We start from the raw sequence: 25242 nt of genomic DNA, 5'->3' as shown, positions 1-25242 counted from the left end.
ATTTTCACCTCTAAGTGAAAAAGAGGGTGTAACAGGGTTAATCGGTATTTTTGGTTAACAGTAAGGTAAGATGCTTCGTAAAGAAAGGAACGGGTCAGTACATGAACTGCCCTTCTGTGTGACATTGATGTTGGAGGCACGAGCGGGCAGCTCTTGATGGGTGGTAAATGAAGGCAATCGGTTAGTCTGCTGTTGTGTGGTGTGTGAGCCGCGCCTGTCGAGTACATACGTAGGCTACGCGTGCTTGAAATCCTTGAGCAAAATAAAAATTCACCTTCGATTTGGCTTAGTAGGCGGTTAGTTAGATGCATATAGGCTAGGCGACCAGCTGATACAATAAATTCGTATCTATGGGTGACATTGTGGCTTATTTTTCAAGGAAATGCAACATTTTGGGATGGGAACGTGGGAAACAATTACGTCATGATCCCGGCAGCCGTGATTTGGAAAATTTACAAAATTTGGAAATAATATTTAATAATTTTAGCCGGTATTTCATCTGAACCAGAGGGCAGAACGTACCCTAAGGTCGCTGACGACAACAAAAAGCTCCTCCCGAATAACAGGCTGCAGCTGAACACGTCACCAGTGGCGTGATGTACATCCTATAGATACATCTCTTACTGTTCAAGCACTATTATTTGCTAGTAGGCTTCGTCACCAATTCGATGTTTAAAAGATTTGCTCTCCTCCAACCAAATTCCACAAAGTTGTAAGAAGGGAACACCATTTTGACATTAGCCAGTTGTGCCCTTGTCAAGTAAGACGTAATGAAGCTTCATTTCTGTTTGAGATACGAAACAAGGATTGCAATCCCCTAACATGAAACCGACACAGATTGGTTGTATCTATACTACTTAAGTGATGTCTACTTGTAGTGCTCCAAATATGATCTATTCAGATAGGAGACCAAAGATTCACTTACGTGCTGGGAGACAGGTCCTCCTTGGAGGTGGCGCGGGACCGTGCGATGTCCGCTGCCTCCCGCTCCCTCTGCTTCACCCTGGTCAGCTCATCGTCACTCTGGCTACTAACTCCCACCGTAGTCGTATGGTAGGGGTAGAACATTTCCTTGCTTCGCGGATTGCGTGCCATCAGTACTTGACCCGTGTTGAACCTGGGAATAGTCAACACTGATAATTATATCTCATTACATGGAAGAGTCGCTGGCCGGACAAAAGATCCAAGATGCCAGAACTTAAATTTTGAGTTATTAACAGCACACGTTCAAATCCAAGATAGAACTTACTCTGACGCCAACTCCTTTGTTAGTACTGTTCTTTGCTATATATTGATTAAATTCCCTCAAAGAGATCTTGAAGGCATGATATGTATGGGTGAAATGCTAGAAAAACTTTTTGGCAAAGTAAGGGTACATTTATAAATGAATTAAAGAAATTATAATTCACGTATTCTACTGATTGTCTATTGCATAACCGAAGTAATACTTTATAATGTCAAGACTGATTTACCAAAGTGCGTTTATCTTCATATAAATAATATAAATTAAAATGCAGTGTACAAATTTGTAATTTCTATCTTTCTCAGTTATTGTTGTATATTGTTTATGACACTAAATCACACGATATCTCAGTGTTAACGTCTTGAAATCTTGTGTGAAGATATATATTCGGCGAGGTGACCTATATACAGTGAAGGGATTAACTAGCTACTTCGGATTTCTCCTCATTCGTACGCTCAGACCGGAGTCCAGACAAAGAAACCGAAAATAATATATGTGAGCAAAACTGCACCCATCTTCTTTGTGTGCCGACAATATGGGAATAAAATGTAACCTAGTTTTAAATTTATACAATAGATATGTTGGTTTTCTGTCACTGGCTATCCAAAGAGTACTCATGTAATTACGGTATCGTTCGTTGCAATATTGTAAATTGCTGTACCGTACAAAAAATCTATACCCTCGAGCCCAATCGAACAAATAACTAAATAGTTAAAGCGAGAGAGCCTGGTATTAGCTGTGTATGTCCGTGATAAGGAGTGGATGCCATTTTACAGTTTTAACATGTGAAGCATATACCTGCAACATTATTTATTGTCTCAGTTCAATAAAGGAATATTCTATTCTATATCCTCTACCGTATACACTCTGTACTAGCGCCGAGATTCTTGAAGCCGCAGAAAGGTGACGAATATGGGAAAATCAATGTAAATGGAAAACTGTCAAAGGCAATTCATATTGGACTGGCTTCTCGCCTGAGGTCGGTTCAGATTTTGTAACTCTAAGGGTGCGAGCTATTTGGCTTTCATCAACAAGACAGAGCACGACCTTATGTTTTTAAATTGCCATCAACAAACACGGAAACCGTGGTAGTGAAAAAGGTTGATGGTACTCACAACACTGACATCGTCCGTTCCCTAAAAAATGAAATGAAATGCTTTTATTAAAGAGGCGGAGTTAGGATTGTCAAGCCCTCTCTATCACTCAACCTCATATCATATTCAGTAAATTAAAAACAATTGAATACAGACACATGTAAACTTGTAACATACTCAACATTATAATAAACTGTAAACAAAATTGCTTAATTCGCATAGAATAACTCACGAACTTAATAATATAATTCTTAATGAAAAAAAAGAAAAAAATCAATGTAAAAGAGAAAATAAAAAGAACAATAACACATTCAACCGCTCCAAACACACTGTCTGACCTCACAACTCCGCAAGCACCACCGCTCGTCACCCCCACAGTCCCCCAGTAGCAAGTCCCTGACACTAAAAAAGGAAGAGGTGAACGTATTTCTTAAACCCATACAGCCCCTGTAATTCTGGTCATATTACATTTTGTCTACTGAAGTTCACGTGATTTCCTCTTTGAATCTTAATCGTGATTCCTTTAAGCAGTCGGGAGATCAGATCCAAACTCACGAAAGACCCACGCACTCTGAGACAATGAAATCCTGCTGTAAATGATCGTGCAAGACAACAAAATTAATTTATTGTTTTCAAAATCACAACTATGAGACAAATCCAACCTAAATGGTAACTCTGAATCAATTGAGTGACAATTACGACATCCAGGTTTCGTGTATTGTTGGAAGGCAGTTGATCCCAACGTGATAAAAAGCAATATAATTCCCACCCATGACCCTAAAGAGAAAAGAGTTTACTTATGCAGCTGAGTCAGTGATATTCGGACTCTCACTAAGTCTATTCTAAGCACACCAATTCTCATGTAGGTACTTTGAAAATGATTGTAGTTCACCGTCAGTAATTGGGGGATCACGGGCTGATACGATTCGCCTCTCGACCCACTCGGAGTGGGGTATAGCTTTAACAGCCGAGAACGATAAATTATTCGAGCTTTACAACTTGCCATATGTGAAACCAAGGATGGTGAAAGCCAATGAGGGTAAGCGTATTCCACTGTCATGCTCGGTGGCGTGGAAAATCCTGTGAGTACATGCTATAGCAACCGCAGCCGAGTTGAACCGAAGCTCGCATCAAGTGATCTCAAATACAACATTAGATTCTTTTGAACTAAACAATTAAATTTAAATTTCTGGAAACTCAACAGCAAGACTATGACCATTATGTAATGTACGTTTCAGCATTAATTTACTATTTTTGTACGATGAAATATAAATATTTACTGTATTTCAGAATTTTCAGCGCTGGTAGCACCTGTAGAGAAGTGAACAATCTCGTTCCCTAAATCAATGCAGTATACATTCCTGATTGTAATTGTCATTCCTGAACTTGTAAAACAAATTATTAAACTTATGTGTCTGTCCGTCCATCCTTAGGGCTTGTTCACATGAGCGCGACGTGTCGCGCGACTTGTGCCGCGCGACACGTCGCGCGACTTAAAGACAACATATAACTATGGCAGCATACACATGGCGCCGCGCCGCTGAACCTGCCGCTAGTTGTGTCGCGCGACTCGTAGTATACGCGTCAACCGCGCGACTTTAGCGCGGCTTCAGTTGTTTGTTTTGTATTGTAGCGTACACACGCCGAGTCCAGTAGTGATATTGGTGAGTGAATATGGAGATGGAGCAAGACCCATTTGACACCGAACGTTTTATTGATGAAATTGAAAAGAGAAGAGCATTGTGGGATCTTGAAAGTCCAGATTACAAGAACAGGGTTTTAAAGAGATCTGCGTGGGAGGAAGTTGTAGATATATTTTCTAAAACTGAAAGCACAGTTGAAGAGAAAAAGCAGTTGGGTAAGTGCTAGTTTTATATTTAGAGCAATACAGCAGTACAAAATATAGAGACATGTTGCCTCTTCCACTTCCATACCGGCAGTGCACTAGTTGTCGGCCGCCCGTTCTGCCGCTCATTCGGCCGCCGAATGTGTACGGAGCCATTTTTCTGTCGCGCGGCGTGTGTCGCGCGACACGTCGCGCTCATGTGAACAAGCCCTTAGGTACTTTTAAAAATAAAAACTTTTATTATTAGAGAGTTTGTTTAAATTAATATAATAAACTGTGATTTCGATCAGACATAACACGCTTTTGCCCGAATATAATTATATGCTCTTACGTTTTTCTTTAAAAATTATTTTTAACTCATTAGATACAAATTACAAAAAATACTCATGAAAATTTTGTTTTTAAAATGTTAAAGGGAAACTTTTCTGTTTGGTTGAAAGGGTGGGTAATGTAATCGCAATCATTTTACAACTCAAAACAAAAATTTTATCGTGAACTTAAATTAAATCTGATGCTTACAAAGTGTACTCATGATGGTTGAGTAAAGAATGATTGATTACAAAATTTTATAAATTACAAAAAAATTTCGGTTAAAAAAAATTAAATCAAAACTTTCTTTTCGCATGCCTTGTTTTCTTTATATGTCAAAAACCACGAGGCTAGCAAGACGTTGATTTCTTGGTAAATATGTTTAATAGTGTTTTTAGGCTGCCAAGGGAAACTGCTGAAACATTTTTTGATTTAGTAGACTGATTAGACAGAATTGTCCTAAGAATATTTTTGGAAAAATTAATGGGAATAAAGTTTGCTAATTAAATTAGCTGGTATTAATTTCTCTCGGATGGGAATACATACAAATAATACACACTCTATGAAAACAAGAATATAAATAAAAAAAAACGAGTGATTATATGTATTAAATAGTAATAGCTTTTATGTAGGATTCATAAAACATTTAAACGTCACATCGTGATGCGAAGTGTCTTTGCCTAGCGAATTATCAAACCTATGGGTTGTGAAGTAGGTATAAACAATATTGCATCAACTGTTGCGTGATAAATGTAAGCTGAATGGCCGATAAGACACAATAATACGCCACCGTTTAGTTTGTCAATATCCTCAAGATGGAGGGTAGATTACAGGAGCGTCTTTATCACTGGAAGTCCAACAGGTGATCTCCAGAGATTGATGATGGGTAAAGGAGAGGCTTGATTTAGTGATAGTGGGGTGTATCGTTTGTCGTCTTCATGTTGAAAATCGAAGAGTGAGGACATTTTTGTACCAAAAATTATTTTTAACTCATTAGATACAAATTACAAAAAATACTCATGAAAATTTTGTTTTTAAAATGTTAAAGGGAAACTTTTCTGTTTGGTTGAAAGGGTGGGTAATGTAATCGCAATCATTTTACAACTCAAAACAAAAATTTTATCGTGAACTTAAATTAAATCTGATGCTTACAAAGTGTACTCATGATGGTTGAGTAAAGAATGATTGATTACAAAATTTTATAAATTACAAAAAAATTTCGGTTAAAAAAATTAAATCAAAACTTTCTTTTCGCATGCCTTGTTTTCTTTATATGTCAGAAACCACGAGGCTAGCAAGACGTTGATTTCTTGGTAAATATGTTTAATAGTGTTTTTAGGCTGCCAAGGGAAACTGCTGAAACATTTTTTGATTTAGTAGACTGATTAGACAGAATTGTCCTAAGAATATTTTTGGAAAAATTAATGGGAATAAAGTTTGCTAATTAAATTAGCTGGTATTAATTTCTCTCGGATGGGAATACATACAAATAATACACACTCTATGAAAACAAGAATATAAATAAAAAAAAACGAGTGATTATATGTATTAAATAGTAATAGCTTTTATGTAGGATTCATAAAACATTTAAACGTCACATCGTGATGCGAAGTGTCTTTGCCTAGCGAATTATCAAACCTATGGGTTGTGAAGTAGGTATAAACAATATTGCATCAACTGTTGCGTGATAAATGTAAGCTGAATGGCCGATAAGACACAATAATACGCCACCGTTTAGTTTGTCAATATCCTCAAGATGGAGGGTAGATTACAGGAGCGTCTTTATCACTGGAAGTCCAACAGGTGATCTCCAGAGATTGATGATGGGTAAAGGAGAGGCTTGATTTAGTGATAGTGGGGTGTATCGTTTGTCGTCTTCATGTTGAAAATCGAAGAGTGAGGACATTTTTGTACCAAACGAGGTCTACACAGTAAAAACAGTACTCTATGGTTAAAATTAGTGAATTAATACTATTTTATGTATAATTTTTGAGACGATTCTCTGTTTCTTTTATGGTTATAGTTCACTTCATAATTTCGTGTAACGTAAATAATCCATCAATATGTTTGATTCAATTTATAGTAATATTATTAAAAATCTTATTTAAGAGTAAAACAAGAAAATAAGTTGAAATTTAAGTACTGAAACGCATTAATAGACACACGACACCATTGATAGGGTATAGTTTGTGAATTAATTTCGTTACAAGTCACACAGTTTTAAATTCACTTCATTCCAATGTCACTTACTTGTATTTGTAATGTTTGATGGATCTCTATGTTGAAAGATAATCTCTAAAATGAGATTCAAAAGTCTCATTTAATATACAATACAATTCTTTGAAGGTACCACACTCCAATTTATCGGTACATATGTTTGAACTGTTGTCACAACACAATATAGAGAATATAATTTCAAATTGTCCAGTCATACGATAAAACAATAATCCATCTTTTGAAAGTTCTGCATGAGCATACAGCACAATGAAAGCACAAGCTTACTTGTTAGGTTCAAACTGATACTGAGGCCTGCGCATGACCAATAGGCGAGGTAAGATGTGGATGAAGACCCGCTTGACCCAAGGGGCCATCCGATGGGTCTGGGGCGAGCGGAAGTGGACGTTGAGCACCACCACTGTCACACATATACTGAAACAAAAAACAGGAACAGTAACAGACTGACAGCTCCTAAAACAGCTGTAAGAATGTTCACCAACATGTTGTGATGTTCATAGCACAAAATAATGAGTCTTGGAATGAAAGCGTTGGTGATACTGGAAGTAGTTGGCAAGATCATAAAGTATAATAAGCACATGTAATTATTACAACTCACCCAACTATACTAAAGAATAAGTAAATGCTTTTTACGATACTAAATATTGAGTTGGCTGTACAAACACGACAACTTGGTTCTGTTAAATACCTAATATTAAATAGTAATAACCTAACCTTAACCTTCAAATTGAAAAGCAATTTTAAGATAGTGAGCGGAGATGTCTTTCTATACAATCATCCAGTAGTCCGGAAAGCAAGAGGCTATTTGATTAGTTCAAGAACATTACGTAGTATAAATCGTATATGAATTTCTTTAAGAAAGCAATCTGTCGGAAGACACGCTAATTTTCGAAAGGGACGAAAATATTACGGCACCATAATTTAATAAAATGTGAAACTATAATTTTCTACAGTTCATATTGTTTGAACTTGGCATAATTAAACTGAACCTTCAGATGCGTAATTATTAGTACCAACCAACGAGATAAATACACCGAAAATGGTAAAGCTCAGGCAAGTTTCAGTCTGTTTATTTAGTATTTTGACGCTGACGTAACTATAATTTACACGTTTGGCGACTTTTCACAGTGTATCAAGCTAACAAAATGATAGGCTAACTCTAGTTTCTAAACATTTTATATCAATCTTACACTCTAGGAAATGACATGTATTCTAGATTTCAGCATCTAAAAAACTGCACATACTAGAAGGGATCAGGGTGTTGCTTACAATAAAGTAAGAGTACGATAAATATAGTACGATAGAGCCAATACTTAAGCGGAATTTCAACTTTACATAAACTCTATGAAAAGTCTTCACATTTTTGCTTTGTACTTTGAAAATAGAGAATTATTGACTTTAAAGAAAGCACTTCAGTAAGAAAGTATTATTAAAAAAAAATAATTTTTGTAGTGCAAGTCTGAAAAGAACTTACCTTATCGAGACGAGGATCATGGCAAAAATAAGATATTTGCCGAGTAGAGGTACAACCAGGGACGTGGGTGGGATGATCTCCACGACTAGGAGGAAGAACACGTGGAGACTAATAAGAATGGAGATGGACAATGTTACCTGAGAGCAAGAATACATACAAAAGCGTGAAAACAATACACGAAATTACAATGTTCTCCAAGTCAGCTTATTGTAGCATTAAGTATTAGCATTGACCTTTGTTGGGTACTGCATATAAATGTAAATGTGAAAATAGCTAGTTAATAGAGCTGTTAATTAACAAATAATAGATAAAGTAAATGACTGGAAGGCCTAACCCGCAATACAAGGATTGTTTGTGAGAGGAAGGTGGTGGGAGTAGGAGTAAAATAGTATGACAGTACGATTAACAACACATTTTCTGAACAAAAGTCGTACGGATTAGAAAATATATTCACGTTTCGAACCCTCGTAAAATCATATTAATTAGTGAAAAATTACAACAATATGTGGCTATTATAGTTTCTTTATTGGTATTCCAAATAAATTTAAAAATAAAAATAACTATTTTATAGCTCTGTTATCTAGCAATGATTCCTTAACTTCTGACCCTTCAAAGTACGTGTTAACTATGGAAATATTAATTTTGTGATTAAGGTTCTATTTGATATGTCACTATCCTAAATAATTTTTGTGTAAGTTTTTTGATATTTAAGAATCTGTTGCTTCACTTTAACTCAAAAATGCTCCTTGGTCTTTTTAAAATCTTATACATCTAACATCTTTGTTCTTGTCTCATTAAGATTTTGAAAATTTTATGCAAATTCATCTATAGCTAAATGTAAACGTTTATATCAATTTCTAAGAGCAGATGAATTAACACTGATTATATAAAACATACTTTAATGTTTGCTTCATTAAGTTCCATTTTTAAAATGTAAAATCATACATAAGCTTCATTGGGCTGAGTAGATAACTAATAAGCACAGAATACTTATAAAGCAACGTCCATAGATACTGGTAAGTGCATTACTCCTCTTTATTCCAACTCTGTTCTAAAGGTGACTGGGTTTCAGTTTGTAAGCGGCAAATTATAAACACAGAAACACGTCTATTAGTTGTTTATACAAAGTAATCTTCTTTTAAAACAGTTAAACCAATACTACTATCAACTGATTATCTCTGGGTTTAGATCATCTACAGGAGACTCGTTAGGGTACAACAGTAATACAGGTGTTTTAAATATTTATATTAGTATTAAGAATTATCAAGCTGAGTTATTGTTTTCATAACCCACTGCAAAATAATATATATGATGTTAAGATCTAACAATAAAAATATAACTTGTATCTATATTATAGTGATGGAAGAAACAAACCACCTCGCCATTGTCGGAGGGCAGATAAAACGTAAGCACTGTGTAATAATATATAAATTATGATGTTAAGATCTAACAATAAAAATATAACTTGTATCTATATTATAGTGATGTAAGAAACAAACCTTCTCGCCACTGTCGGAGGGCAGATAAAACGTAAGCACTGTGAGGAACGAGATGCCCATACAAGGAATAATGATGTTCACTGTATAAAAGAGAGTTTTGCGTCTCATGGTGATGTTAAAAGTGATGTCAAGGTATGGCTCGTCACAACACGTGTAGAACCGCTCATTTCTGCAACATCAGTTAGTACCTGTATAATACATATCTTGTAATGTTTTCATTATCGAATCTCCACTTTGGCGGAGTGCCACTTAAAGCTAGAGAGGCGCCAACTTCTCCAACCTTTACTGGATATACTTTATCATAAAATAAATTAGATTAATAAAGTGCTTTTGTTTTCAAAGCATTGTTCAAACTGCCCAACGTTATCTTAATCGTGCATTGCTACAAAAGACCATTACATTATTGTGTAAAAATGTCACTGGATTCTTTTTTCGAAAAAATAAACTACTGACACTTGCATTGAATCACTCCTCCCACCATAGCTACTTTAAGTATGGGACCCATTATTGTAGTTATTATGTTTGAAAGTAAAAGAAAAACTAAATGTTTCATTTAAACACTTAATAATAGCAAATCAAGAGATTCCGAAAGCATTGAAGACTTTTAAAGATAAGCAGAGTAAACTAATTTTGCGTTAAACTTTACTATATTTTATACAGTTTTAACCCTAAAACAAAATGTCAAGTAAAAACGTGTATACGCTAAACTGCTGTTTATTTGATTGATAAAGATTTGGTAGTCTGAAAAGATGTTGGTTTTGAGAAAGAAAAACATCATTGTTACTTATGCAAGTCTTAGTGAGTGATTCTAACTGAAAACAGCACTAGCAACTTCCCCTTTGACTAGAAGTCGTCCCCTGAGAGTCTGGAAAGTTCTGAAGAAAAAAAGTTTCACAAGCAGCTAAACATCTAGAATACGATGTTATATTTCAGATGATATGTAAATATAACGAAAAAATATTAAGAAAGAAAAACACAAAATTGGAAATATGCTGTATTTGTTAAAGTATAAATAAATTATGAGGAATTATACAGAATGTTAAGATAAAACACTCATACCGAACGCTTCCGATATTTATCATACGTGGCTGACACCACTTAGCCTGTCTCAGCTACTAAGCCAAATTCCTGCGAGCTTTGTCTGTTCCTTACTAAGGCGAGAACTTCCTCTAAAATATTAATCTGAATTAATAATATAGTAAACAATACAAGTAATTTAGTTCATATATTTGTGATTTTTTTTAAATAATTGAAACTAGCACTAAAGTTTCAAGTTTAAATATTCTGGTGACCAGTTTTTATTTGATTAACCATTGTCTCGACTGAAAGGTAATTAGTTTGAGGCTGTTTTAGGCGAGTTTGCGGTCAAAATGTCGTGGTGGTCAAGTTACGTAGCAGAAAACTTTGGTGGCCGCCTCTTTGTATTCATAAGATAGTTTGTACTACATAAGACCAGTTCGTTATGTGTCAGCTTTCATGGTCTTCCGCATTTTTGCAGCCAAAATTCATGGTTTAGTTAAATAAAAAAAGTATATTATTAGAAAAATTATTCTGAGTGCTTCGCATTGTCAAGAAGGAAGTGTTCAGGGGCTAGAACATATAGGGCTACCAAGAATATATTTTATAAATGAGGCTGTGACAGTTTCAAATGATAACGATACTCGTCTGATAATTATATAATAAATAAGTATTGTCAACTCTGAGTATTAAGATTTATTTATAAATATACACTCCTCTGTATTACGATGTAAGCAATAGTACTTTACGTAGTGGTGTCTATTTATTATATTTTGGAAAAGTGTATTTGGTCCTTACATATCCATAGTTTGTAATTATTTAAGTTAAGTTAATACTGCTAAACATACCTTGCTTTTGCTACAGATCCTTTCGTTTAAATCATTCTTATTACTAAGAAAATGATTCAGACTATAACTTTCTTCTGGATCAATAACACTGCTATTAATTTTATTAATATCGTGAAATATGTTTCTATTTGTATTTTTGACCTCTAAGAATTTTCATTAGACGAGTAATGTGGAGAGTAGCACTACTTTCTAGTATTTTCGATGTTGTAGTTTAAACTAAAACCAGATCCAAGCATGAGATGGAAAGACATTTTCAAACGTCATCGAATTTTCAGGATTAAGTTTCGTTGATTTGAGACGTTACTAGTGTAATTAATGATATGAAATTTCAGTAGTAAAAAGTACATCATAACGTTATATGTTTCAATGAATTTGAATTTCTCTTCAAGAACAATCTGAGATTATGTAAATGCTCATAAATTACAATAAGAACTCAACAATCTTATCATTCAGAAGTAGATTACTGTTTTAAACCACCGTCAGTCAGTATCTCACAATGATTTTTCAGAAAGGAGAGTAGATGAGAGAGACTTTTTAAAATGAGGCTTACTTCACTAGATATCTAGGGGTATGTAAATGGTGTTTATCAACGTAGACATCGCAGATACTTCGTCTGGCGTCCAGAAATAAAAAATGAAAGGAGAGGAAGAATATTGGATGGAGGTTAATATTTGTTTCATCAATAGATGCAGGAAGCTTATGATCAATATATCTATAGGGGAGGATGTATTTATCTATAAAATGAGTGCCCCTCGTACATGGGTAGTGACTGCAATACTCTAAAGCCATATAGCATTTGACGTTGAGGAAAGTGAAACATACCACCTAAAGGGCATGTGCCTTCTCCTCACAGTGATTGTGGGCCCTCACTGAAAAGGACCATGGGTGTTTATGGCCCCTTCCTAGATCTTGACGTAGTACCCTTGAAGAAGGATCCATAATCGAGGGTAATACAATAGAATAGAACTGCGCAGCTCATGGAAATCGATTAAATGTAACACTTCAGTTTTTGCTGTTCCCATATTAGTTATAATAGACAGGTATAATATAATACTATAACTTCATCTTGGGTTATCTATCAAAGCATGTTTATATTGTGCAATACTAGCGAAAGTTATAACCTTCAGTGGTATTCAGAGAGTAACTTTAGGTGGTATAAATTGATAGTGTTACATTAAGGAGTCAGCTCCCAGACCGTCTGTCATAAACTAACCGATACCTAATTTACTACTTATATATCTAAAATAAAAAAAATAAATATCTAAAAAAATTTCTAAAATACCTCCTACCTAAATAACCTCCTAAGAATAAAAAAATGTTACTATACTAATATAAAGCACAAAACTTCAAAATTGTGAAATATGGGATGTTATCTCACAAATATATTTTCAGTTTATCCATTGAAACACTTACGTACCTATATTGGACGAACAATTTTAAGTAATTGGATATAGATTATGAAGGTAAAACGGATAGAATTTCCACATTTTTTTACTAAAATGTGTCCTCAAAATTGAATAAGCGGTAAGTTTTTTCCACTTAGAACACTTAGAAAACTCGATTATAACATGAAACGTTATGGGGTAGGCGTAGCACATATGCCTTAAACATCATGAATTTATTTAGCTAAGTACACCCGTGCAATAAGTGATAAAAGGTAATAATAAAGATATGTGGAACCAAAATTATGACACATCTCGAAATACAGACTTTAATCCCATTACACAAAAAATTGATGCTAACAATAATACGATTAATCCCGTGTGAAAAAAATCGGTTAATGCATTTTTGCCTGTAGGATAAACTAAGTCTTACGTTATATAAATAAGTTATATACGTGTGTTGAAAATCGGATGTTATTTTACATCATTAGCAGCGTATAAAAATTGTTGGTACGTAACAATAGTTCGTTTCACGCTGATAAAAACATACAGGACTAGACACGTTACTACCTACTCTTCTCGTCAGTGCAGTTCTGTTACATTCGGTGAAATATAAAAACAATAAGATTTAATCAAAATTCTAAATTTGTGTCAGATAATACAATAAGTACTAGGGTCGTGCAGTATGTATTGTGAATAGTTCGCAGCGTTTGATAATTCTTGTGAAGTAATGGCCTGCCGATTATGAAATTTCTTTCCGGCCATGCATTCACTACATGTGGTGGCACTAAGGGATATATTATATATTTAAAGCTGTTAAGCAAGGCAAGTCCGGCAAGAGACAGGGTGGGTGGTGCAGGTGGGTTAGGGCATGTGTAATTAATGCAAAGTTGACTCCTTTAGATTTGTATTAAAACGCGTGCTTTTGTGTAGTACACAAGACTTTTCCTCTTATCATAGTGTTAAAATATTTCCATTTTACTGAAATAAAAGTATACTTTTAACGTCTGCTCTTAAATTTGCTTCGTGTTAGAAGACATTATTAATGTTATTTAAAAAGCAATTTAATTATAAGAAAGAAAATGTCTCTGTAATAATACAATTTATCTTTTTCATTTAATTATTAGCATTGTAAAAAGATTTGACGTGACCTCTGTAAACAATTTTAAGCTAATTTTGTATTAAAAGTACGAACTTTCTTTGCTGTTAAAGTTTTAAACTTGTAATATATCCTTGGAGTTAAACTCAACATCCACATTGAATCATCCCGACTCAGCGTCATGGGTAGAAAACTCGGTTACACCACCGTGCTTGGAGATTGTGTCTAAAACATCGTATTGCACTCAATTGTGGGCGTGATGAGACAATGAGAATGACTCTTAACCTAGATTACAAGTCATTCTGTTGTCTAGGTGTCTCGTGTCGACACGAAGTTAAGAGTTCATTTTGAGCTTTTTCGTCGCCAAATATTGGATTACTTCAGACGAACATGACTCTAGATTCCAGAGGTCAAATCTTTTACAGCGTTACAGACGCTGCACTAAAAGGGAAGGGAACTGGAGCTACTCTCAAACCTTAGCTGTCTTTAATCTTTTGTACAAGAATGTATGTGCTCTTTGGATTAAATTGAATGACATCTCTTCGTCTCTGTTACTACAGTACAATATTGTCCTATTTCACACATGAATTGTAGTTCTATTTTACCATGCATTATTTATTGAGCTTAAATACAATATTATTCCAACTAAAATAGAAGGGACTGTGGCTTTCTTATTGTCAGTACGGTAATGATGTTATTTATTCCAGGAGATCTAATCTGGAAATCTTGTTTGAATGTTATGGATTGAGTTTGCGTTCATCGACACAGTAACATCATGTTTTGTCATACAGTTACTTCTAATCTTCTATTCGCTATACTATCATCAATAATGATACATATTAGGGAACTAATAGAAATTATCTAAATTATCTCTATTTATTACTCCATTAAATTTTGTACCATGATTTCATGCCACTAACTTTCGTCTTATTACTCGAGCAATACACGTGTGTACGTCTATAAACGCTGCTAAATAGGTATTGTAGCCTATATAACAATAGTTCTTTCAATGGACAATATTTCACATAAAAGGATACGATGTTCATAGGTTTTCGCAGCCAGTGTTACGAATATCATCTATGTACTCTGGTTCACATCACGTTGATGTCTTAATAAATGAATTATGTTAACGATGTTGTGACTCAATGTAAACCGGAAAACTTAGATAATAGTCACGGTCCAGAAACTCAGACTAGTTTGAGTAAAATTAATCAATTAGCTTAGAAGGATATTTACCTGCCCTAGAATCATAGGTGGCTGTGAAATATATACTTAACTTTAACAATAAAAACGAACTTGATCCCTGCAGAAGAAAGCTGTATATAAATATAGGAAGTGGCGTGAAGTCAAAACTTTTGGAAGTTTGTTATTAATTTTCTGAATGTTTGGTCCTTGATCCCAGGGTCTGCTATGATTTAGAACACAAGACCAGTCAAGCCAGTGGCAAAATAAACTTTCAGAACTCAGTCTATCATTATGGGCACATTTTGGTTGTGTCTTATTAATTTTAGGTATTTGAAAAACTTGCATGTAGTGTTTTAAAGTATGTCATTTTATCTATCTACAGTAGCACGTCACCATGATAGAAGCCATCAATTACAAAATATTTCTTTTTACTATGACCGTAATGTTGATAATGCCTGATTTCCAAATGGTGTTTGACGGGCTCCTTCACGAGTCTTGGGTTTGAAATTTCTCCTGGCCTTACGAACTGAAAAATCTTATATTTTATGATGCATAGTAAGATTAAAATTAAATGCAATGTGTTCTGAGAGTTTCGTTAATAATTCAGGAGCTCAAGGCTCTAGTTTGTGTGTGTAAAACATATCTTGTCTATGATATAACCCATATCAGGAAAGTTTTGTTCTATCAGCCATCTAATTTATAAGCCAATCTCTGTAAATAGACAAATTCTGTTTGGTAGCAAGGAATCGATCGACCACTAAAGTTTTGTACAATGGTTTTTGTCGTTTTAGTAACATTAATCGTAAATTAGTAACGTTTATTCGTAAAACTAATTATTCGTTCTCCCTCTCCTTCTCGGAAGAGCAAGAGAAAGTATATCGTGTAGTATTTTTGGGGTTCTCATAAAGTGCAAGATATATTTCATAGATCTTCTCCGAACAAGTAAGCTTGTACTTGGTACTCGGAAGTGGTTTTCCGGGAGTTCTACTTGTCGGATATTATTGGAACGTAGTGTTGTGTCAATGATGAAAGTTTGAATTTACTAAACATTTACAACGCCTTATTTTAAGATAAAACCAGCTATAATTGTCTTACTGAAAAAGTCATACAATTTAAATATAAAAATAAATGAAGAGTAAACCGTTTTTGGGAACAAATATATTGGCATTTGTATAATGTTTGAAAACACCATGAAACAATACACGACCAATCAGAGACTCGGGGATCTATCACCGATGTTTTAATATGTCTATTGTCATCAGAATATATTAGTCTCAATTTTATCTATATATTATAAAGTTAATTATATTGTGATATTGTGTTTTCATCCAGTTCAACTTGGATAAGCATTATTTCAGCGTATTGCAATAAAGCTGAAACAATGCTTTAAGATTTCTGATGACTTAGGTTTGAATATTGTTTAGTCACAGAGCTTAAAGGTTACTTTCTTAAAGTTAAGATAATAAAATATGTTTGTAATTAAATTAACAGTTATGTAATTATGATGATAATTATATTATTCCGTATTTATTGGTATAGTATTTATTATTATTAAATAGTATTTAGTGGTAACTTGCAATCAGACCTACATGGTGAATACGGATGTGAAAGTTATAAAGCATACGTATGAAAGATTAATGAATGAGAGATATAAATAGAGACATGTTTTTATCTACAAATTTGTGATTTTCTTAAGTAAGACTTTATTAAAAAGCATGAAATAAAATAACATATATTTAATTTCAAAACCTCTCTTCTTCCATTAAAACATAATTACATTATTATAAAACATCAAATTTCTTAGTCATATACATGGTGTGAAAAAATACAGTCTTTTCTTAAATAATTTTCTTTAGATTAGTTATAATTTTCCCAAATCACTACTTGAAATGCATATAATTCTTTATGGATAAAAAATAGATTTTATACTCTTTTTATTATCTCGAAAGTCATCTTAAAGGGGAATTACTATGAACTTCAACGAAGAGAAAATAAGAATTAACAAAACAGAAAACCGATGCAAAACTTTGATACAAAGTATGATGGCTGCGCTCTGTATCTGTACTTGAAGTAATGATCACGAACTGTTGAAATATTTGCATCAAATGCAATTCTATTTTCTTATCAAAAACATAGTTCACTATTTATAGCGCAACTAAAATCTTTACATAAGTGAAGAATGAGATTTGCTGTTGCAAAAAGGTTGGTTGCAAGGGTTTAATAATGCAGACTCTTGAATGAAGTATAATTGTAAATTGAAAGAACAATAACTGAATTTACAAATTGTAAAATGTTTGTTTCATGTACAATTTAGATTGCTTAACTTAATTTTGTTTTTTTCGTACGAAAAAGTTCATTACAGTTTAGTAAAAGTATTGAATAGTTATTCTGAATTTTAAATCTGTATTATAAAATCCGTATTTCTAAAAAATGTCGAACAAAGTTAACTATTCCTAACTATAAGATCCTCTAAGCCAATAGGTCTTATTTACTATGGAGGAAGTGAGAGGAGCCTATGCATCAATGCAAAAGCATGATACCTTGAGGCAGATTCTCCTCCCCTACCCTAATTTGACCTGTAAAAGCCGGAATGTTTCTAATCCTCCAAGACGACAATTGCTGAGACCGATGATACCAATTACGCCCTTCATATTCTAGGGTCTTGGCAGGACTATAAATCCTATCTTCATAGTTTTTACCATTCTAGGAGCAACGAGATACCTTTTAGGTTTAAGTACAACATATACTTCCTCAGTGTATTGTGTTTTCTCGTTCATTCCAAAATTGTAACTGAAATGTTACAGCATTACCATATTTATATTGAACATTTAGCACCTTATGAATGTATTGCAGTGAAATGAAGAATGCTTAGGAGTAAATATATTGAACAATCCTTTTCAAGAGGATAACACTTTGAGAAAACATTGCATCGAGGTTATTTATAATTTCAGCAGCGACTCCGCAACTCCTGCAACTTCTAGATTGCATTTGGGCAATCCCCACCTGATAATGAATGAGACATGACGTATTCAGTAGTGAGTCTTACCTGACAGCAGGAACTTCGAGTATATCCCATTCTACCGACATATAGAACTCCGATAGGTCCACTCCAACCTCCACTATGTTAGAGCCTTGTTTCTCATCCATGTGGCGCAGGTCTACCTACAAACATAAACTGACTGCAGTCTTAGTCGACACACCGACACCCACCGTGTCAGCCGATCTCAACTTCTGCCTTTGAGCACACTCTTTGATACCGCTCCTAGCTGCAATGAACACCTCTTAATCACAGTTATAATGGTTTTAGTAGATTTTGTTATGTTATTTTGTGTTAGTTATGTTGAATATCGTTTCTTTTATGTCTTGTGTGACTTAGTTGATTTTGTTAGCTATGATGTTTATTGTTTTATTTGAGGTTAAGATAAAGTTTATGGACATCATTGATCGGTGTTTATATATTATGGTTATTGACACTTTAATGTACGTTATAAGTAATTTTTAATTACTGTTTTATTTTACAACGGTTTAGTTTATTTTTGCCTGAGGCATCCACTGTCACTAATTTCTAGTGGTTACACTACAAATGAATATACTGGTGTAGTCACCTTATTTAAAAAATAAGTGTAGAAACACACTGTCGTATTCCACTGTTTGAATCTGAAACAAATATAGAAACACTTCAGGTACAGAATGTTGAAATAATTCCCTGTACAATTTCCAGTATATGCTGTACTTGTAGAAGTGTTACTTTCGCCACGGTTCAATTTTGTTTATTTAAATAAGACATTATAGTAGTTTTTATCTTGATAATTTTAAACTAATTGCAGCAGCATAGTCGTGACGAAAATCTGTATAAATGAATATCTGATTTAGAATGATCAATTCCAATAGAAATGAATGACAGTGGAGAAAGATTGAAACTAACGATTGCGTGTTTAAATAAAAGTCTGGTCTGAAAATGTTCACGTTTCTTTACCACAGATTTATTTTACTTACCTTAATTTTTGAAGTTTAGATTCGGTTTAGAGATTTTGGGGGTTAGCAGGGGAATGATTAGCGGAAACAAACAGCACATGTTTACAAAACATATTTACAGTTTAGCAAAATAATACTTTTAATATGATCACAATTTTCAACTTTACAATGCAAAAAGTTATTTTGGTTTTATAGTTAGTAGTTCTCGATTTTATTTTTATGGAAAACAAAGCCTGGCTTAAAATTTAGATTCAAAATTTTAATTAATTCAGTTTAACAATCTTAAAACTACAAATTGTGATCACATAAAGTCGAGTGATCAAAAAATTCATAGAAGCTTCAAAATACAAAGAGTGTCGGCTAAATAACCCTTATGAGTACACAATGCACCTACTCTAGCATTCACAACAGGGCGAGGCTCATTTCACAATAAATTGTTGGATCGGAATCCACTCCTCCTCGTTCTTATCCCGTCTTCAAACAAAACAAGGAAAAATGACTTTTAGCTTATAAAATGAGTTTGACTTCTAACACATTCTTTGCAATGTTTGAAAATTGATGAATTTATTATGAAATAGGGCCGAGTTTTTATAAGCTGTACAAGCCACGACAACCACGTGCAAGGGAGCATGCACACTTACCTCCTGGATGTGTCAGTGTCTGTGTAAATATCACAGTGTTCCTAACCTTGCATCTAAACAATTTACTTTAATTACTTTTAGTAGGGAGTTTTTTGGTTCCCTACCTAACTAATGAGTCAATCCTCACTTTCTTTAGAAATTTTAGTTAGTTAATACAATTATTTTCTTAGACAGTAAAACTAGCATAAACGTGTTTTGCACATTACCAAATTTGATTCAGCAATACACATATTATTAAATAAAATGTTTTATAACAACTGTATAAGATACACTCTATGTTAATAAGTCATAAGGTTTTTAAATTCAATCAGGGTCGTATTAAGAGATCTTAGTCTCGGTAAAGTAACCCCTAACTGTTTCTTTTCTAAAACTTGTCAACTTTAAATAACCACGAAGAAATTTTTATTTTTAGTTTGAAACTCCAACTGCTGTATAGGTTATGTTTCCTTAACCTAAACAAATTAAACACATAAGTGTGATTAAATTATGATAATTATATTATTTGTATGATAGGTGACTTGGAGTATTAAAGCTACAAGTAATATATCATGCCGTTTTTATAACCGGTATCTGAGGCTTACCCGATAGAGTTGAATCAGATAACTTACAGATAATATAGATCATTAGATTGGTGAAACTAACATCTTAGTAAATAAACAAAATGCAATAAAATCACTGGAATAAAGAAGTAAAGTAAGTAAGTTATTAGGTGATAGTCAATAAATATTAATTTTAATTTATTTTGAACAATAGTTTGCAAATATAACTGGTTTTAAATTTTCTTTCTTTAAAAATATTTTATAAGTGATTAATTAATGAATCTACAAGTCTGTTTATATCAGAGTAAAACCATTCTATATTCAAAAAAGTAAAATGTAGTAAAATTCTAAACGTGACCAAAACGTTATTAAAAATCTACAACAAATAACACCGCCTCAGTTTGTAAGCGCTCCTATCATATACAGTAACTAAAAAGTGAACATCAGAAATATATACAAAGGTGTTGAAACACTTTTAGAAAAATGAAATATTACTTGGTGCAGGCATCTATTTTACTCTAGATAATCTCTATAAGATTTTAAGTTCTACTTTAAATTCTACTTTAAGGGAGGGTAGTGATTCTATATCTATGTTTAAGTGTGATCAAAGTCTACGATACAGTAGGTTTACTACATTGTTACTCTACGTTTGTCCACAAGGTCTAATGTTTACGTTATGTTTACAGAAGTTTGTCGGTTAACCATGCAAGGACTAGCCGGTTAACAGTAACCAGTGATCAACAAAATAAAGTGTAAAAAGCTTAATCTATCCAGGACTGCGTGCCATATTTATATCCAATATTTTAGTATTAAATTATTTACAAAATTATAATTTCAACTACTGAGGGGTCTTACCGTCTGTCTCCTTAGGCTCCTTCTTCTTTTCGTTTTATTTTTAGTCCTCTAAAATCTAGCAAACATAGTTTATTTTTATAAATATCTAAGTTCAGCAGATTTTGGTTTTCAAGTATTTAAAAATCATGAATAATTACTGTTTGGTTAGTGGTGAACTGTACGACTTATGTCGTCATTTAGGATTTATTATTTTAAGTTGTTTCGAATGTAAAAGTCGAGCAAGTATAGACACAGAAACGACATTCAACATAGATTTGTTATGTTTAATTATGTTAGTGGATGTCATGTTTAAAATTGATAACTGTGTAGAACGGTATTTATGAGTGATATGGATGTAATTTTGTTTAGAGGATAGCTAAAGAGCAATAATTTATACTTTGGTTCTAACGATTACTTCAAAATATGTTTTGTTGGTTCAATCGAACAAAGTCGCCCGACAAGCGATTTATACTGTTAATTTGTTAATTGTTAATGTTATTTTGATGTAAACATTATCTTTATTTAATTACGTCCAAAACGAAATTAAAAACAGATTTAGTTTAGAGCGACAATTATTAAATTAATTTTAATTTGTAACTAAATAATAACTAATAAATAGTATATAAATATATATTTCTGGATTATTATTAAGATTTTTTATGAAGTTTGGGCCAGTGAAGAACAAAAGGTAGATAAGTAGAGAGCAATAACAAATAATACACAGAAATAAACTAAAATCATTATCGACTTAGCGTTGTGGAAGCTTACGGTTTCCATAAGCACTTAGAAACGCTTAAGAAATAATGAATCGCTTGAAGATTTTAAGTCGAATTGTGAATGAAACCCCCAATAATTTGGCTAACACGAGACCACCCTCTTATGAGCGTGAGGGAGTATTATGATTTGGTTTTAGCCAAAACTACAAAAATTTCCTCTTGCCCGAATCTTAAGGGATTCTGTGATAAAAATGGTTTAAAAACTACAATTATTAAAGAGTATCCTTTCAAATTTTTGAATTAATTAATTAAAATCTTTTATACGAACAACTTTTGATTTACTACATAAAATGATATTAGTTTTATACTTTAATACTATTTTTTTGTAAACGATTTTAGATGCATGCTATCAAGAGTTGAATAGTTAGTAATGATAATAAGGTAAAAAAAAGAAACATGGGAGTTTAACGAGTTTAGAATTGATCCTATTTTGACTTTACAATTTACGATCGGGTCGGGATTATTTCATGTTATTTTCTTTTGGAAACCCATAATACGTACATTGAAAGTCGTAATGCTGATAAGCGATTAATGGCAGTTGAAAATCGTCTCTTAGGGCGAGGACGGACGGGATCGGTCAGTTAGGAAACGTTAGAAGTTGTTTCTATCAATTGAATGAAAACTTCTTATTAAAAATGGACACATTTGAGAATGTAAAGGGTATTAAAAAATTCAGGTTAGAATTTCGTGTTAATGTTTTATATAATAATTTGTTTTGAACGGCTTTATCGAATTCTGACTGCTATTGTCACGTCTACTATTGTACGTGTTGTGCCATGGTGTGTTGTGCGTGTAGTGTCGTGTCGCATCCTGTTGTGTTGTGGGTCTGTCTATTCTACTAACTATCAAACACTCCCAGTCACCACTGCGCACAGCGAACACTGATGGATGCATCACACTTAGCCTCTCTGCATTCTACGCTCAAAACTGCATTTCCCCTAAAATGGAGATAGGGCTGGGCTAGGACTACCTTCGTCAAACGACTCAAGATGCAAAAAGCAAAATCAGGACACAATCGTCCGTGATCAACAAAAACCCTTTCTTTGTAAAAACGATTTTGTAGTACACGTCGCTTTATCGTTCCGGTTTGCAATAAATTAGGGGGTTTTACACAAAACTAACAGAATTATTTGTTTCAGTCAATGCAGCTGCAATTTTTTAGTCAATGCATTTTACTGTACCCTTGTAAGAATCTAACAACTGAAAGCTATTAACCATGAAATCAATGTAACGTATACATAATAATGAAATAAATGTAAACATTAACCGTACAAAGTTAGATTTTTTATTTGTCATATTTTAAAATAAAGGCTTTATATAGTTTGAAAAAAATGTTGAAAACCTGTTGAGAACAATCTTTAATTGGCATACAGAAATAAAGATTTTGTTAACTCTGTATACATATACTCGTTGACTCTGGTAGAAAAATAAAATATTCGTTTTTGATTTGATACTCTTTACTCAGTATATATTCTAAACAACAGACTCTTACAGTGACAGTTAAGTAAAGTGAGGTAAGTAGAGTGGAAATTATTGCTAATTCACCACTAGCTAAACCACTAAATACGTTGATGTCAATCGGTAACGGAAATCAATGACTACGGTTACATATGGTTGTATTTGGAGTAAGAGACTTTTTTGTGACGAGTACACGTCTACATGTCTACCGTGAGGTGTGACAGATAGGTGGGCCCGGACCTGAACCAAGCTAGTCTCTCTGTCAGAGCTCCTCTCAACCCTTTGCACTCACACAGTCCATGTTCTCTGCACGTACAGTACAAGCAGCGTGGAAACGTGCAACGCTATCCCAGTCAGTGGTTTAGTTAACATTGCGTGACTTTTTCTACACAAATTAAAAAAGGACTGCATTCAGTAAAGTCCATATCGGTTTCGGATTTATTAGGTAAATATTAGCCACACTGAATAGTTAGTATAAGTATCTTTTGAGTAAAAAATAAAATTAAAAATTAAGCTAATAAAGACGTACCAAAGAGGTAAAATTAGTTCTGAACCATATTTTACAGAAGTACCACTTTTCAAAACTAATATACTGTGCCGAAAAATACTATAGTTATGTTCTTAAAAGAAGTCATAGACATTTTCTGAGTCAATATGACAAATAAATATTTGTTTAGTGTAGCCATTCAGTAAAATAATTTTTGTGAAAAATGAATGTTAGTGGGTAAAGTATTTATTTTTTAAGTAGTGAATCCAGTTTGCTATGAATATTAGTACTGTACTATTTCCAAACCAAATGCGTATTTATTGCCCATAAGTAAAATGAAAAAAAAAATTAAGTGGATTCTCTTGTACCTACTGTTCAAAGGATTGCATTGGGATCTTCAATATTTGAGTGCAAAGGGGTTACCTGAGTTATCAGATGTATTAATGGCAAGTTGTACTTTTTACAGAAGCGTTGGTATAAAAATCAAGTTTATTTTGCTTGTTCTAGGGATGTCCGCTCGTTGAATGTTATTAACTTACTCAGTTGAAAACTGACACATTGTCTCAGGGCGAGAAGTGACGCGACAGCGAGACGTCTTGCTTCAGGGCAGGTTTAGTTCACCTGTGCGCGAGTACACTGCTAGCTATCGTTTGACCAAGGTGGGTGAAGGTAAACAGTGATAAGAGGGCGGTCTCGGAGCAAGGCGTCACCTTGAACCCATCATACGTCCAACTGCCTAGTTTCAACACACAGGTCTGAACGTCGTATGGAAAGTATTCCACATCGATCGCGCAGGACGACTTATAGACAGCTGGAGGTTGCCAGATCACCAGCCCCGTGAAGTAGACAGTCGCCTTGGTCATCAGCGTGACCTCGTAGTTACCGTCTGCACTGTGAACAGACACTGCAATGTAACTGTGACGATAGTATGCAGACAAGCATACACTCCTCCGACACCCTCATCTTTATCCTCATGGTTTGTTCACGTCCAACACCACATTTTGTTGATGATTATAACATGATCATTCCAGTCGTTATATTCGTTATAGTCATTTTCTTTCGTTTTCTCAAGGCAGCCCAAATTTTTAGTTTTACAAACTGACACATACACAGACACATTTGCCTGTATAGAAAAATACGGTTCTCTCATAGATAGCGTGTTAACTCTGTCTAGAATTAAAACGCTATCTATACACACCTGTGCTTCTCTTCGACTTGTAACTAACTAAGCATCTGAAATGTTTTTAATTCGAGTCAAACCACTTAAAATACTAGAAATAGCTTTGAAAGTGAACAAATGA

At 33.8% G+C, this 25242-nt stretch overlaps 1 protein-coding gene across 1 annotated transcript in view; it reads right to left on the bottom strand.

Annotated features, from left to right (window-relative positions):
• Window positions 1-25242, bottom strand: part of LOC124368936 (acetylcholine receptor subunit alpha-like) — a 266468-nt gene that overhangs the window by 9589 nt on the left and 231637 nt on the right. Inside the window, exons 6-10 of the mRNA XM_046826490.1 lie at window positions 18278-18393; window positions 9701-9869; window positions 8202-8338; window positions 6995-7141; window positions 926-1117 (exon numbers count right to left, since the gene is read on the bottom strand). Coding sequence (XP_046682446.1) covers window positions 926-1117; window positions 6995-7141; window positions 8202-8338; window positions 9701-9869; window positions 18278-18393 — 761 coding nt within the window. The remainder of the gene's footprint in view (window positions 1-925; window positions 1118-6994; window positions 7142-8201; window positions 8339-9700; window positions 9870-18277; window positions 18394-25242) is intronic.

Source organism: Homalodisca vitripennis, chromosome X (assembly GCF_021130785.1).
Source record: "Homalodisca vitripennis isolate AUS2020 chromosome X, UT_GWSS_2.1, whole genome shotgun sequence".
NCBI classification, from domain to species: Eukaryota; Metazoa; Arthropoda; class Insecta; order Hemiptera; family Cicadellidae; genus Homalodisca; species Homalodisca vitripennis.
This window is presented reverse-complemented; position numbering and strand designations above follow the sequence as displayed.